The sequence below is a fragment of the Rhinoraja longicauda genome, chromosome 4, assembly GCF_053455715.1.
Source record: "Rhinoraja longicauda isolate Sanriku21f chromosome 4, sRhiLon1.1, whole genome shotgun sequence".
Lineage (NCBI taxonomy): Eukaryota > Metazoa > Chordata > Chondrichthyes > Rajiformes > Arhynchobatidae > Rhinoraja > Rhinoraja longicauda.
The window spans coordinates 43,789,063-43,806,273 of NC_135956.1; the positions used below are offsets into that span (position 1 = coordinate 43,789,063).

The following is a 17,211-nucleotide window of genomic DNA, read 5'->3' on the forward strand; positions in this document are numbered from 1 at the left end:
GGCCCGTTGATCTTGGGTACGAGCAGGGCTCGGTCGCCTGTCTCTTGGGGGTGGTTTTGCTGACTCTGTAGCGGCAGGAGAGCCAGGCCAGGGGGGGAGGGGGGAGGGGGAAGGGGAGGGGGAAGGGGGGAGGGAAGGGGGGAGGGAAGGGGGGAGGGAAGGGGGGAGGGAAGGGGGGAGGGAAGGGGGGAGGGAAGGGGGGAGGGAAGGGGGGAGGGAGGAAGGGAGGGAGGAAGGGAGGGAGGAAGGGAAGGGGGATGGGGAGGGGGGGAGGGGATGGGGTGGGGGGGAGGGGATGGGGAGGGGGGAGGGGGAGGGGGGGGAGGGGAGGTGGAGGGGGGAGGGGAGGGGGAGGGGAGGGGAGGGGAGGGGAGGGGAGGGGAGGGGGGGGAGGGGAGGGGGGGGAGGGGAGGGGGGAGGGGAGGGGAGGGGGAGGGGGCAGGGGAGGGGGGAGGGGAGGGGGGAGGGGGGAGGGGAGGGGGAGGGGGATGGGGAGGGGGGAGGGGAGGGGGGAGGGGAGGGGGGAGGGGAGGGGGGAGGGGAGGGGGGAGGGGAGGGGGGAGGGGAGGGGGGAGGGGAGAGGGGAGGGGGGAGGGGAGGGGGGAGGGGAGGGGGGAGGGGAGGGGGGAGGGGAGGGGGGAGGGGAGGGGGGAGGGGAGGGGGGAGGGGAGGGGGGAGGGGAGGGGGGAGGGGAGGGGAGAGGAGAGGGGGGAGGGGAGAGGAGAGGAGAGGGGGGAGGGGAGAGGAGAGGAGAGGGGGGAGGGGAGAGGAGAGGGGGGAGTGGGGGAGGAGAGGGTGCTGCATCAATGCAGGAGAGGTTTGGGCCCAATGGGTCCACTTGGTCTAGTATCCCTCTAAACCTTTCTTATCCATGTGATTGTCCAAAAGTCTTTTAAATGTAGTTATAATGCCCTTGTGAAGATGGGGTGAGCCATCTTCTTGAACCACAGTGCTAAGGAGAGGGATCCAGAACCTACCCCTAATGATAATGAAGGAGTGGCCACCATGCAAGCTAACTTGGAAGAAATTATTCACCCGAGCAGCCATTGCCTACCTCTGCTGGTGGTATGTGTATACAAGATGATTTCAATGTGACTCACTGATAAAGAGCAAGGGGTGGAATAGGACCCTAATGATCATGGCCCAGCCATCTGCTCCCACCTTCTCCATCTCGTCCAATGCACCTGATCTGTCCAACAGTAATGTTGAACAGGGTTAAGACGTTGATGAGTACAACAGGCATATAGGTAGGAGCAAAGGCCATTTGGTCCCTTGAACCTGATCTATCACCTGGTCCCAGCCTGGTCTGTCCAGGGATTGGATGAATGTGTGTTTTTGGGCTCCGCCTCTCACCTGTAGGATGGGCTGTTTTCCGGCTTTCAACCACTTCACATTCCAGTTGTAAGCTGAGCAGCGGCCTGACCTCTGCACGGACACGCTCCCGATCTCAGGAATGCTTTGTAAAGTGTATTGCATTTCCAAGGCTGAGGCACTGACTGGCAATCCTTGAAAACCAAAAAACAAAGGTCAAGATGGTGCAGAGCATTAGGAGTGTAGATCAGTCCATGATCTCTCATCCCGTCTCCTCCTCCCTCTTCCCCCCAATGCCCACCATTTGCTTCTCCAGTATCTCTCCAGCTCCCAATGATCTCTCCCTGTGACCAGCTCCCAGTGACGTGTCCTGTCCCCAGGGACTGAATCCCACCGACCCAGCTCCCAGTGACCAGCTCCCAGTGACCTGTCCCTAGTGAACGGATTCCAATAACTGGCTCTCAGTGATCCAATGATCAACACCCAATGAGCCAGTGACTAGCTCCCAGTGACCCAATGACCAACTTCCAGTGACCTCGCTCAATTTCAGGCACCTCAGACCTGATCACAGCAACTGACTGCAGGAAGCACTGACCAGATCTGACAGCTGATGGGGGCTGGAATTAGTTGTGTTCTCTTCACATCCGGTCCTTCTGCCAGTGCACCTCACTCTGTGCCCTTGTGTTTTTAAGTGGCCAACCTCTAGTCCCCGCATTGATACCTGACACCGGTTTCTCTCATCCACTCGTCTTCCCACCCACAGAGTCAGAGCACCGAGTTTCTTGCATGATTCCCTCTGATTCCTACTATATTTCCGCTAGGTCATGGTGGTGCATTGCAGCATCTGGGGAGAATTTTCACAAACCATGAAAATGCAGCTGTAAAGTAACCCTATCAATTTCCTCTTGTATGATGAAGGACTGGCTGCTGAGGATTTTGGGACAATCACAGTACTGTGCTGGTATCAGTGCTGACTGTGTTGGCTCCGTCAGGATGTGGTCAGACCGCCCTGCAAGCACTGACTGTCCTGCAAGCACTGACTACAACCACAGGCTTCAGGAGTAGGATCTGAACCCACAATGTGCAGGAGACGAAGGAGCAGAGCGAGGGTGCAAACCCCCAATCCAACTGGGTGACAAGGAAACAGGTGAGGCATCACCGAGACAGAACGTTAACCTGAAGTCAATCTCTCTGAGGTTTAAATGGAAATAAGGCAGATAGATCTTGTTTGCTATTCCTTTGAAAACTGAGATCAGGCTCAGTCCACATATCTCTCAGGCTGGGTGTGACAGGACACATCTCCCAGTGAACCAGAGCACTGGCTAGTGAACATGTCAGATATACTACAGATCTTAAACCTTCCTGTGGCATAGGACTTCATACAGAGTGGCACTTCCAGCAGGCAAGCATTGAGAGCTGGCCTCCAAAACTCCCCACACCTCAATACTTACCTTTCAACTGTCGGCCGAAGATTTCAATGTCCAGAGTGCCGGTGATGGGGGGAGATGCTGCCTGTATTCTCCGCACTCTTATCAAGGATCCCTTGGGCCAAGTGATCCCCCGGAAGGTGTATTCATTCTTTGTGACGTTGGATTGAAGCTGGAAAAATATTCATGGCAGGCGTCAGACTTCCTGATGGGGAATCCTAGTCTTTCATGGGGCTTCTTCTGGACTACTGTTGAACAGAGGCAGGAAAGCCCACGAGAAGATCAGGCTGTATGGTCAGTTACACCGATGCTGCTCAGACCCACTAAGATGTGGTGGGATATTGGGGAAAATCCCATGAATTCTCCTTCGGAGCGAAGGGTTCAAAACACTGGGATCAACATTGGAACTAACCTCCCTTAACCACATGTGGAACACCCCTAACCAATCCGCGGCCAACTAGTGAGACACTTCACGTGTCACGACTATACATGATTTCAATTGAGCCGTCCACAGTGTACAGATACATGATAAAAGGAATAACAATAATGCAAGATAAAGTCCAGTGAAGTCCAATTAAAGATAGCATCTCAAACCAACGAGCGATATGTGTGACGCACCCCTAACCATGGAGCAACACACTTCACATGCCAAGCATCTCAAACTAACAAGCGACACATTCCATGTGTGAAGCACCCCACACGTGGCAGATACCGTGCGTGGAGAGGAGGGGCAGACTCATTACACCACCTTGTCCCAAGCACCGCATCCCATTTTCCAAGCTGCTGGCTCACAGTGGCTTTACTCTCCTCTTCCTCTGCCAAAAGTATTCAGAGCTCCCAGGTGGATTATGGCTGGAGATGGTGTCCAAAATAATTGGAGCTGTACTGGGGTTCCTGTGCTCGTTCAGTGACTCCACGTTACAGGAATTAACAGGGGGGGAAACAGCATCATCAAAGGGGGACAAGATCATACAAAGTTGAGAGTCTGCAAGATTTCTGGATAATGCCAGCGCTACCTCCAATGCAGAGTAGGATAGATGAGTAACCGTGGTGCATTGCATAGAAGGACGTTCTGCAGCAAATGAGCAGCTGGGTGGAGGGAGTGCATGTTTAGGGTGGTAAAGTGGGTGTCAGTGAAGTGCAGCCATCAAGGTTTCTGAGTGTTGTTTAAGCTTCACTCAGAGGTAGGTCGGAAGTATCCCTGCACTATCCTGATTTGTGCTTTATAGATATGATAGTGTCCATTTCATACTGACCTGAGCAAAACCAATCTCGAGCAAAGGAATGTTGAAGCTACAGTTGAAGGGAACCATGGTTATCTCATACTCATTGGTTGAGCTGTCATTCAAGGCTTCATTTCGTGTTACGATGAACTGCTTAATAATAATCCCTCTGGCAATCAATGGTGGGAGAGTTCTCACTGGAGCACCTGTGGGTTAAAAATTACACACATTGGACAGGGCAATAGACAATAGACAATAGATGCAGGAGTAGGCCATTCAGCCCTTCGAGCCAGCACCGCCATTCAATGCGATCATGGCTGATCACTCTCAATCAGTACCCCGTTCCTGCCTTCTCCCCATACCCCCTCACTCCGCTATCCTTAAGAGCTCTATCCAGCTCTCTCTTGAAAGCATCCAACGAACTGGCCTCCACTGCCTTCTGAGGCAGAGAATTCCACATCTTCACCACTCTCTGACTGTACCACAAAACCATATAATGTAGACACAATAACTGCAGATGCTGGTTAACCACATGATCATAATACAGCATGACTGGGAGCACATAGTGGCAGTCAGCAGAGCCACTGCCTCACACTGCCTGAGATCTAGGTTCAATCCTGGCCTCCATGCAATCCGTGTGGAATTTGCACATTCTCTCTGTCTGGCTTCCACATGGTGCTCTGGTTTCACAAGAACATGCGGGTCAGAATGTTAATTGGACAATATAAATTGTCTTTTGTGTGTAGGTCATAGAGTTATACAACATGGAAACAGGCCCTTCGGCCCAACTTATACATGCTGACCAATTTGTCTAACCGAGCTAGTGCACTTGGCCAATATCTCGCCTAATATTTCCTATGTATGTAACTATCTAAGTGTCTTTTAGATGTCATAGTTGGACCAAACTCTACCACTTTCTCTGGCAGTTTGTTCCATATGCAGGTTCTCACTGCCTATTGGGTGAAAAAGTTACGTGGTAGAATCTTGGGGAAAATCAGTGGGATGTTGGGTTAATGTATGGTTAATGTAAATGGGTGGTTGATAGTCAGCACCAACTCAATGGGCCAAAGGGCCTGAGTCAGTGCTGTTTGATTCAGTAGTATTACACTGATATTTTGCCTCGGCCATCATACTTTGAATTAGGCGCTTCAGTCATGTCTTCCAAGGTAATTCAGAAAGTCTGATAACTTGTGTACAAAAGTGGATCTATGGCAACTCGGTACTGCAGGCTCAGATGGCCTGTCACAGACAGGAGTCACAATCCACAAACCATGTGACAACAGCTGTAGAAAAATAACAGGCCACTTCAAGCCTGCCCCACCTTTCCATCATATCATGCCTGATATTCCATTTACCCATCTTCAGTGTGTATCCCTGGATACCCTGACCTTACAAAACTGATCCAATTCCTCAACCTCCAGGGTGCTCAGAAGAACATTTGGTACATGGGATCTGTGCTTTTGGAGAACTACAAAGAACAGCAGGACTGCATGGATTTAAAGCTCCTTTTCTAGGCTTGTAAGGTCAGGGTTGGTTTCCCCAATGCTGACACGGATATTCCTGATTATAATCTTTTGGAATCTACATTCCATGGCTGCTTTGGCCAGCATTTGTTTGAAACTCAGGTTTTTAACACAAAATAGCAATACCTTTTTGATTGCTGGTTGTAGCGTGCTGTCCAATATACACGGTATCCACAAAGTAATCCTGGTTTGAACTCTTGAACAGTCTGATTGATTTTAGTATGAAGTTCGTCCCTGTGGAATATGCAGCCTGTGCAGAGCTGAGCAAATTAATGCAAGTGTAGGACCACCTGTAAGCAGGAGCACATGATTATGGTATTATAGTTCTGCATAGTTTTCCCTGTCAGTCTCAAAATCCAACTACTCACCAGTACCACAACCACAAGTATAAAGGGAGAAGCTTCTAGCTGGTTGAGAAGGTGTGAAGCAATAATAACGACAAATAAAAAAACTGGCAGTATCCTTAATATGAAAACCGATGACCCATCGAATGAGATTTCAAATGAATATTGAGGAGAATGATCTCCTCTTGGGGGAAATGTGGGGTTATTTGAAAGCAGATATATGACAGTACCATGCTGAAAAAAGCAGCCATGGATTGCGGATTCCAGTAGATTATAGTCAGGGGTATCTGGGTCGGCAATGACAATAGAAACATTGGGAAGGAGCATCAAATGCATGGAGACCTGCTGCTCTGAGACCTGCATGGCTCTTCACCAAAAACACAGCTCTGACATATCCAATGCACGTCTGTGCATCGTGGAGGATGAGGGATTGGGTCCGTTTTGTTGTGTCAGGGTATCCAGGGATTATACTCGAAAGGGTATCCCAGTGCACTTTACAGCTGATGGGGAAAGTTCTCAACTGTTGCAACACAGTAGTCAATGTATATACAGCAAGTTCCTACAGACATTACCATGATACACAACCAGGTTGTTGACCACTTTTTAAATCTTTTTTGGCCTCTGGCCTGTATTTATTGTCCATCCCTAAGTGCCATCGGGATGGTGGGGGCAGGCGTGGTTTTGAAACTCTCAGTTCTTCTGGTGAAGGTATTCTCTCAGTGCTGTTGGGAAGGGAGTTCCAGGAGTTAGAGCCAGTGAAGAAGCAGTTCCCAGGTATTATTTCCAAGTCAGGATGCGGTGATTTACTTGGCTGAGAGGTAAATGGTGGCTGGGAATCCAAAAGAACAGGCTTGTTTTTCAATGTTCAGGTGCAAAGGAGCATCATTGCAGTTCAATTCAATGTCACATCTGAAAGATAGCTCCTCAGAAATTGTGATACATCTTTGGTACTGCACTGCTTTTCCACTCCAAGTTATAGAATCTGAAGGGAATTGTAACCCTTGCTGGTTGTGTTTTGGGATATTCTGATGGTTTGAAAAGCAAGCCGCCATTCTATTTGTTACTGGACTTGGGACCAAGACCTCCTTCCTTTACCTTTCTTTCGAACATAGTTTTGTTTTACCAGATGACCCAATAGAAAAAAACTAAACATGAAAGATCCTTATTACTGAAATTTGGATTTTGTTTAGAAAGGATTGCAGATAGTGATTGGAGCATACTGTTTATCAAGTGTGTAAAATTAACCCCAAATTACCAAATTTGATAAATACTTACTGATTCTCTTGAGCAAATCTGTATTCCAGCCAAAAATGTCTGGTAATTGTTTGGCTTTTATCTTTGTAACTCAGCAACAGCAGAATACTATCTCTCAAAATTCCTTTATATGCAAAGCAAAGCTGAAACACGGTTAAAGTCACATTTTTAAAATCACTGTTTCCTATCTAAGAATCTGTTTATTAATATTCTGCGCACATCTGATAGGTGGATATTAAGCCCCGAGCAGAATAAAGTATCAGGAAGTTCACGACCCAGTTAAATCAATTCATGTTTAAAAATTAGGCAAATGAAACATGCAAGCATTTAACGTGAGTCTTGGAAATTTCCCCCAAAAATGCTTCTCCACTGACCCCAGTTCATCAGAATTATACCTGAATGCTTTTTGAATTTCTTTTGAGTATATTTAGAATTTGGAGAAAGTGCCTAAAACATGAGTTCAATTTACTGAAGCAATAATATTGGTTCAGATTTATCCTCCATTCCTCCCCAACTCTCTTCCCTCTTCTCCACTCCTGCCCTTTCCCACTGCACTTACAATTTCCTCATGTAGAGGGCCAGACACCAAATGCCTACGGAGTAGTCACAGATGATCACATTCCCTCGGCAATCATTGGATAGCCAATGATGGAGTGAAGGATCAGCCAGGGGTGGAAGCTGGGAAGTCCCTGTAACTCACTGCACCACAGTAAAGTGCACAGAATGATCTGTTCCATGTGCAATGTGACATAATAGAAGTGGGGTTTGGGATAAGAGCTGCTTTCACACATGCATAAACCTCTCAGAGGGGTCACTCCAACTCCCACCCCCCTCATTCACCTGGAGAATGTGGAGAAATGTCTTCCTGCATAGGATTGCAAATCAATGGAATTCCTACCCCAGCCGGCTGTGTGTCTTTGAGGATAAATTTATTTGGGGCTTAGCTAGATGGTTTTGGATGGATCGAGGGATATACAGACTGGTAATGTAGGAGATCAATCAGGTATCATAAATAGACAATAGACAATAGGTGCAGGAGGAGGCCATTCGGCCCTTCGAGCCAGCACCGCCATTCAATGTGATCATGGCTGATCATTCTCAATCGGTACCCCGTTCCTGCCTTCTCCCCATACCCCCTGACTCCGCTATCCTTAACAGCTCTATCCAGCTCTCTCTTGCTGGATGCTGGAGTAACTCAGCGGGTCAGGCAGCATCTCTGGAGAGAAGGAATGGGTGACGTTTCGGGTCGAGACCCTTCTTCAGACTGATGTCAGGGGGCGGGACAAAGAAAGGATACAGGTGGAGACAGGAAGACAGTGGGAGAACTGGGAAGGGGGAGGGGAAGAGAGGGACAGAGGAGTTATCTAAAGTTGGAGAAGTCAATGTTCATACCGCTGGGCTGTAAGCTGTCCAAGCGAAATATGAGGTGCTGTTCCTCCAATTTGCGATGGGCCTCATTATAACACTGGAGGAGGCCCATGACAGAAAGGTCAGACTGGATGGGAGGGGGAGTTGAAGTGCTCAGCCATCAGGAGATCAGGTTGGTTAAGGCGGACTGAGCGAAGGTGTGGAGCGAAATGATCGCCGAGCCTGCATTTGGTCTCGCCGATGTAGAGAAGTTGACATCTGGAACAGCGGATACAATAGATGAGGTTGGAGGAGGTGCAGGTGAACCTCTGCCTCACCTGGAAAGACTGTTTGGGTCCTTGGATGGAGTCGAGGGGGGAGGTAAAGGGACAGGTGTTGCATCTGCTGCGGTTGCAGGGGAAAGTGCCTGGGGAAGGGGTGGTTTGGGTAGGAAGGGATGAGTGGACCAGGGAGTTATGGAGGGAATGGTCTCTGCAGAAAGCAGAAATGGGAGGATATGGGCCAGTAGTGGGATCCCGCTGGAGGTGACAGAAATATTGGAGTATACGCTGGCTGATGGGGTGGAAGGTGAGGACAAGGGGACTCTATCCTTGTTACAAGTGGAGGGAGGAGGAGCAAGAGCGGAGCTGCAGGATATAGAAGAGGCCCTAGTGAGTGCCTCATCTATAATGGCAGAGGGGAAGCCCCGTTTCTTAAAGAATGAGGACATCTCCGATGCCCTAGTTTAAAACATCTCATCCTGGGCGCAGATGCGGTGTAGATGGAGGAATTGGGAGTAGGGGATAGACCTTTTGCAAGAGACAGGGTGGGAAGACGTGTAGTCCAGATAGCTGTGCGTGTCGGTGGGCTTGTAGTAAATGTCTGTCACTAGTCTGTCTCCTGTGATGGAGATGGTGAGATCCAGAAACGGCAGAGAGATGTCGGAGATGGTCCAAGTATATTTAAGAGCAGGATGGAAATTAGTGGTGAAATGTATGAACTCAGTGAGTTCTGCATGGGTACAAGAGGTAGCACCAATGCAGTCGTCAATGTAGCGGAGGTAGAGTTCGGGGATGGAGCCAGTGTACGTCTGGAACAGAGATTGTTCAACGTACCCGACAAAGAGGTAGGCATAGCTAGGGCCCATGCAAGTGCCCATAGCTACGCCTCGGGTTTGGAGGAAGTGGGAGGTGTCAAAGGAGAAGTTATTGAGGGTAAGAACCAGCTCTGCTAGGCGGAGGAGAGTGTTGGTAGATGGGGATTGGCTAGTTCTACTGTCGAGGAAGAAATGGAGGGCTTCGAGACCATCCTTGTGGGGGATGGAGGTGTAGAGTGACTGGACATCCGTGGTAAAGATGAGGGAGTGCTGACCTGGAAACCGAAAGCTATTGAGGAGACAGAGAGCATGTGAGGTGTCTTGGACATTGGTGGGGAGGGATTGAACCAGGGGTGATAGGATAGAGTCGAGGTAGGTGGAAATTAATTCGGTGGGACATGAACAGGCAGAAACAATGGGTCTGCCCGGACAGTTCTGTTTGTGAATTTTAGGGAGAAGGTAAAAATCGGGCCATGCGGGGCTGGGGAATGATAAGGTTGGAGGCATTAGAGGGCAGAGCGCCGGAATTGGTGAGATCAGTGAAAAAGATACACAAAATGCTGGAGAAACTCAGCGGGTCAGGCAGCATCTCTGGAGAGAAGGAATGGGTGACGTTTCGGGTCGAGACCCTTCTTCAGACTGATGTAAAAAGATCAACCATGATGTTATCAAATGACAGACCAAACTGAAGGGCAGAGTGGCCTCTCCTGGTCTGGTCTCTACTTATTCATATGTCAAGGACTGTCGTATGTTGAAAGGCTGGAGCAATTAGGCTTGTATACACTGGAATTTAGAAGGATGAGGGGGGATCTTATTGAAACATATAAGATAATTAGGGGATTGGACACATTAGAGGCAGGAAACATGTTCCCAATGTTGGGGGAGTCCAGAACAAGGGGCCACAGTTTAAGAATAAGGGGTAGGCCATTTAGAACGGAGATGAGGAAGAACTTTTTCAGTCAGAGAGTGGTGAAGGTGTGGAATTCTCTGCCTCAGAAGGCAGTGGAGGCCAGTTCGTTGGATGCTTTCAAGAGAGAGCTGGATAGAGCTCTTAAGGATAGCGGAGTTAGGGGTTATGGGGAGAAGGCAGGAACGGGGTACTGATTGAGAGTGATCAGCCATGATCGCGGTGCTGGCTCGAAGGGCTGAATGGCCTACTCCTGCACCTATTGTCTATTGTCTATAAGAACCAAAGATCATTGAGTATTGCACATTAAAATGGATGTAAACAAAATAACTGTGGTCTCACCTGCTTGTAGATGTTTAACAAGACTGGCTGGTGGGATTGTGTATAGCCAAATAGATAGTAGGGGTTTTTGACTGAGTATCGTCCACAGAACGCATCCGTCTCCATTGTCACCTGGCCACTGTGGTAGGCGTAGCTCTGCAAAGCCCAGAGGAGAAAAGCAATTTACATTCTTTTGATGGATTAGAATGAGAATCCAGGAAATGGAACTCAACTCAAGTAGTGGGCTGAGGTCTAAAGGATGGGTTCAAGTCAGGAAGTTGGGTTCAGATCTGAGGGGTGCATGTAGGTCAGGGAATTGGTTTCAGGTCTGAGGGGTGGGATTTGGTCAGTGAGCTGGGATCAGGTCTGAGGGGTGGGATTTGGTCAAGGGGATGGGTGCATCTGGGGGGGGGGGGTTGAGGCCAGGAGAGGGTTCAGATCTGAGGAGTGGTTTCAAGGTGGTGTGAGTGAATTCAGATTAGTGGGGCAGGTTTGAGTTGGGTGGGGGTGGGGGAGGGGGTGTGATCAAGTCTGATGGATGGGTTCTGGTTGAGAAAGAGATCACAGGTCAGAGTGGATGAGCACAGACTTGAGGAGATGGGGTCCCCTCTAACAGGACAAGCTCAGACCTTTTGTGGGTCGGGTTTTGATTGATTGAAAGATGCTGCATGGAAACAGGCCCTATGGCCCACCGTCCATAGATTACCCGTTCACACTGTGTCGGAAGGAACTGCAAAGACAGACACAAATGTCTTTATATCAAAGACAGACACAAATGCTGGAGTAACTCAGTGGGTCAGGCAGCATCTCTGGAAAAAAGGAAGAGGTGATGTTTGGTTGTCTAAATAAGGGTTCCAGCCCAAAACACGATCTATTTCTTTTCTCAAGAGATGCTGCCTGACCCACTGAGTTATTCCAGCATTTTGTGTCTACACATTCACAGTAGTTCTTTTAATCCACTTTCACATTCACTCCCTACACGGAGTAATTGTTGGAGGCCAATTAACCTACAAACCTGCTAGTCCTTGGGATGTGGGAGGAAACTGGAGCACCCGGAGGAGAACCACGATGTTGGATGGTGAACGTGCAAACTCCATACAGATAACACCTGAGGATCGAACACAGGTCTCTAGCCATGTGAAGCAATAGTTCCATCAGTAGTGCCACTGTGCTTCCCCTGAGCAGGATAGCTGGAGCTCAGACCTGAATGTCCAGTACACCCACAGATGTTGCCTGACCAACCGAGTACCTCTGGCATTTGGTTTTCTCTCAGGATGCCAGCATCTGGAGTATATTCTGTTTGCAGGCGCACTCACCTACTCTTCACACCGTTGCACATTCACCACCCCACATCCTGCAGACCGTGCCTCGGACTAAGGCATAGACAAACTCACCACCCTGAGACTGAGACCACTACTCAGCTTCTAAACTACGGGGAATTTGTGTTCAGGATTCGGTGAAACTGATTGAAAGTGTAATTCGATTGATTGATTGATGAATTCCTATTTAGGATACATACCGATTCTTCAAAATCATTGAAGTACTTGACTGCATATCCATTCTTGTAGCCAGCTATGTGTTCAGGACACTTCACTCCTATCAGTTCATCCAAAGCAGCTTTGACCTGTGGAGAGAGGTTTCAGTGGATAGATTATTGAAGACCCTTCCTTGACCTGATAGCCAGGCAGCCTCAAGCCCTTGGTTTCTTGTTGGAGGTATAGTTACCAGGAGACAATAATCAATGTCTTATCCCATTACCATTCCAGGCAAGTTATTTCCAAGAAACGCTTGATTCGGTTTCTCAAAGTGCAAACTCCAGTGGCCAAACTCAAAGTCAACCTCATTGTGCTGGTGTGCTGTGTACATTGTCCAATAATGAGAAGAAAGGCCGGGATCCCTCCTTAGTGACTTCCAAATTGCCACTAGTTGCAGCGTGGGTTACATCGGCTGCGTTAACTTCGGAAGAATGGGAACAGAAGTTCTAGAGGGGAAAATAAATTAAGGGCAGGGCCAATTGTGAACGATGTGAGAGGGGAGGTAAATACAGAAGTTAAAGTGTTGTACTTAAATGCGCGTAGTATAAAAAATAAAGTGGATGAGCTTGAGGCTCAGTTAGTCATGGGCAAGTATGATGTTGTAGGGATCACTGAGACATGGCTACAAGAGGACCAGGGCTGGGAACTGAATATTCAGGGGTACACAATGTATAGAAAAGACAGACAGGTGGGCAGAGGGGGTGGGGTTGCTCTGATGGTAAGGAATGATATTCATTCCCTTGCAAGGGGTGACATAGAATCAGGAGATGTTGAATCAGTATGGATGGAAATGAGAAATTGTAAGGGTAAAAAGACCCTAATGGGAGTTATCTATAGGCCCCCAAACAGTAGCCTCGACATAGGGTGCAAGTTGAATCAGGAGATAAAATTGGCGTGTCAAAAATGTAATGCTACGGTGGTTATGGGAGATTTCAACATGCAGGTAGACTGGGAAAATCAGGTTGGAAATGGACCCCAGGAAAGAGAGTTTGTAGAGTGCCTTCGAGATGGATTCTTAGAACAGCTTGTACTGGAGCCTACCAGGGAGAAGGCAATTCTGGATTTAGTGTTGTGTAATGATCCTGATCTGATAAGGGGACTAGAGGTAAAAGAGCCATTAGGAGGCAGTGATCACAACATGATACGTTTTACTCTGCAAATGGAAAGGCAGAAGGGAAAATCGGAAGTGTCGGTATTACAGTATAGCAAAGGGGATTACAGAGGCATGAGGCAGGAGCTGGCCAAAATTGATTGGAAGGAGGCCCTAGCAGGGAAGACGGTAGAACAGCAATGGCAGGTATTCCTGGGAATAATGCAGAGGTTGCAGGATCAATTTATTCCAAAGAGGTGGAAAGACTCTAAGGGGAGTAAGAGACACCTGTGGCTGACGAGGGAAGTCAGGGACAGCATAAAAATTAAGGAGAGGAAGTATAACATAGCAAAGAAGAGTGGGAAGACAGAGGATTGGGACTCTTTTAAAGAGCAACAAAAGTTAACTAAAAAGGCAATACGGGGAGAAAAGATGAGGTACGAGGGTAAACTAGCCAATAATATAAAGGAGGATAGCAAAAGTTTTTTTAGGTACGTGAAGAGGAAAAAAATAGTCAAGGCAAATGTGGGTCCTTTGAAGACAGAAGCAGGGGAATTTATTATGGGGAACAAAGAAATGGCAGACGAGTTAAACCGTTACTTTGGATCTGTCTTCACTGAGGAAGATACACACAATCTCCCAAATGTTCTAGGGGCCGGAGAACGTAGGGTGATGGAGGAACTGAAGGAAATCCACATTAGGCAGGAAATGGTTTTGGGTAGACTGATGGGACTGAAGGCTGATAAATCCCCAGGTCCTGATGGTCTGCATCCCAGAGTACTTAAGGAGGTGGCTCTAGAAATAGTGGAAGCATTGGAGATCATTTTTCAATGTTCTATAGATTCAGGATCAGTTCCTGTGGATTGGAGGATAGCAAATGTTATCCCACTTTTTAAGAAAGGAGGGAGAGAGAAAACGGGTAATTATAGACCAGTTAGTCTGACATTAGTGGTGGGGAAGATGCTGGAGTCAATTATAAAAGACGAAATTGCTGAGCATTTGGATAGCAGTAACGGGATCATTCCGAGTCAGCATGGATTTACGAAGGGGAAATCATGCTTGACAAATCTACTGGAATTTTTTGAGGATGTAACTAGGAAAATTGACAAGGGAGAGTCAGTGGATGTGGTGTACCTCGACTTTCAGAAAGCCTTCGACAAGGTCCCACATAGGAGATTAGTGGGCAAAATTAGGGCACATGGTATTGGGGGTAGGGTACTGACATGGATAGAAAATTGGTTGACAGACAGAAAGCAAAGAGTGGGGATAAATGGGTCCCTTTCGGAATGGCAGGCAGTGACCAGTGGGGTACCGCAAGGTTCGGTGCTGGGACCCCAGCTATTTACGATATACATTAATGACTTAGACGAAGGGATTAAAAGTACCATTAGCAAATTTGCAGATGATACTCAGTTGGGGGGTAGTGTGAATTGTGAGGAAGATGCAATAAGGCTGCAGGGTGACTTGGACAGGTTGTGTGAGTGGACGGATACATGGCAGATGCAGTTTAATGTAGATAAGTGTGAGGTTATTCACTTTGGAAGCAAGAATAGAAAGGCAGATTATTATCTGAATGGTGTCAAGTTAGGAGGAGGGGGAGTTCAATGAGATCTGGGTGTCCTAGTGCATCAGTCAATGAAAGGAAGCATGCAGGTACAGCAGGCAGTGAAGAAAGCCAATGGAATGTTGGCCTTCGTAACAAGAGGAGTTGAGTATAGGAGCAAAGAGGTCCTTCTACAGTTGTACCGGGCCCTGGTGAGACCGCACCTGGAGTACTGTGTGCAGTTTTGGTCTCCAAATTTGAGGAAGGATATTCTTGCTATGGAGGGCGTGCAGCGTAGGTTCACTAGGATAATTCCCGGAATGGCGGGACTGTCGTATGTTGAAAGGCTGGAGCGATTGGGCTTGTATACACTGGAATTTAGAAGGATGAGGGGGGATCTTATTGAAACATATAAGATAATTAGGGGATTGGACACATTAGAGGCAGATAACATGTTCCCAATGTTGGGGGAGTCCAGAACAAGGGGCCACAGTTTAAGAATAAGGGGTAGGCCATTTAGAACGGAGGTGAGGAAGAACTTTTTCAGTCAGAGGGTGGTGAAGGTGTGGAATTCTCTGCCTCAGAAGGCAGTGGAGGCCAGTTCGTTGGATGCTTTCAAGAGAGAGCTGGATAGAGCTCTTAAGGATAGCGGAGTTAGGGGGTATGGGGAGAAGGCAGGAACGGGGTACTGATTGAGAGTGATCAGCCATGATCGCATTGAATGGCGGTGCTGGCTCGAAGGGCTGAATGGCCTACTCCTGCACCTATTGTCTATTGAAACTCCACACAGAGAGTCAGAGCATCCTGTGGCTCTTCACTCCCAGCCTATGCCCACCACACCAACCCAACAGCCTATGCCCACCACACCAACCCAACAGATCATTCCCATCCACTGCAACAACTGTAAAACGCAGTGTAATATATCGCAGACAAATACAAGTGCACTGAGCCAGCTGTAATGCACCTCATCAACAGTTGCTGCCCATGGAAGGGGTCTGGAATTGATCCCCTCCAGCCTCAATGTGAATGTATCCATACTGGGCCTTCCTTGGACTTGTTCCACCACTTCCACGCTGATGTTACTTCCTCCCATTACCTCATGCTGGAGTAAATCAAAATTCCCTTCACAAAAACAATCAGAAAACAGTGTTAAAGATGCAAGGGATTCTACATATATTCCTTTGACGTGTGTGAGGGAGCACGTTGGAATGTATGTGTGAAGTTGTGTGTAAGGATTAGACATGTGTAGAGACACTTGGGACAGAGGTAGAGGTGTGTGTGTGTGTGTGTGTGTGTGTGTGTGTGTGTGTGTGTGTGTGTGTGTGTGTGTGTGTGTGTGTGTGTGTGTGTGTGTGTGTGTGTGTGTGTGTGTGTGTGTGTGTATGTGTGTCTGTGTATGTGAGTGCGTGTTTACGATATCTGTACATGTGTCAACGTGGTACACGTGTACGATATATGGATATAGGGTATGCATGTGTGGTGTATGTGTGTGGTGTTTGTGTGAGTATGCACATGTAGTGTGTGGATGTGTGCGGTGTGTGGCAACAGATAGGAGTCAGGTTGGGGGAGGTGGGCTGATTGAGAAGGGATGATTGCACAAAAAGGTCATAAGAGTGAGGACACCTGCTGGTGACCACAGACTGCTGTCAGACTCAGCTCTGAACAAGGAGTGGAAGAGGGGATTGTCAGACGGAGCGGGTCAGTATGCTTACTGGTAGGAAGAGACATTGAGAACAGGTGTGCAAGCAGAGGCACCATTTACCTCTTGTGGATATGAAGGTCACCGTGTGGGCAAAACCTTGGCCGATTGCCGTGCTTGACACTTTCACTTTATCGGGTCTAATTGACCACAGATCGTTTAAAGCCTGTTCAATCTGTTTGCCTGAAGCATCTGCTGGAAAAAATTCTGGGGAGATGGAAAATAGCTGAGTGTCAACAACTCAGAATAAGGAAATGTCCTCAAAGCAACTAGAAATGTTGTTATAGTGGCTGCCTCAACTACCTCCTCTGGCAGCTTGTTCCATATACCACCATCTATGTGTAAAGGTTGCCCCTCAGATTCCTATTAGATCTTTCCTCTCTCACCCGAAACCTATATCCTCGGGTTCTTTATTCTCCCGATCTGGTTAAAAGACTGTGCATCCAACCTATCTATTCTCTTCATGTTTTTATACATCTCAAGAAGATCACCCCTCCACCTCCTGCCTATGGGAAATAATGTCCTAGTCTCCCAAACTCTCCCTGTAGCTCAGGTCCTCAGGTCCTGGCAACATCCTCATAAATCTTCTTT

General features: G+C 48.0%; 1 protein-coding gene across 1 annotated transcript in view; it reads right to left on the reverse strand.

Moving 5' to 3' along the window:
• The window catches only part of pkhd1l1.1 (PKHD1 like 1, tandem duplicate 1), a 137,915-nt gene that overhangs the window by 89,974 nt on the left and 30,730 nt on the right, over positions 1–17,211 (reverse strand). Inside the window, exons 19-27 of the mRNA XM_078398424.1 lie at positions 16,684–16,827; positions 15,793–16,043; positions 12,273–12,377; positions 10,775–10,909; positions 7,104–7,225; positions 5,611–5,774; positions 3,995–4,167; positions 2,763–2,910; positions 1,354–1,505 (exon numbers count right to left, since the gene is read on the reverse strand). Coding sequence (XP_078254550.1) covers positions 1,354–1,505; positions 2,763–2,910; positions 3,995–4,167; positions 5,611–5,774; positions 7,104–7,225; positions 10,775–10,909; positions 12,273–12,377; positions 15,793–16,043; positions 16,684–16,827 — 1,394 coding nt within the window. The remainder of the gene's footprint in view (positions 1–1,353; positions 1,506–2,762; positions 2,911–3,994; positions 4,168–5,610; positions 5,775–7,103; positions 7,226–10,774; positions 10,910–12,272; positions 12,378–15,792; positions 16,044–16,683; positions 16,828–17,211) is intronic.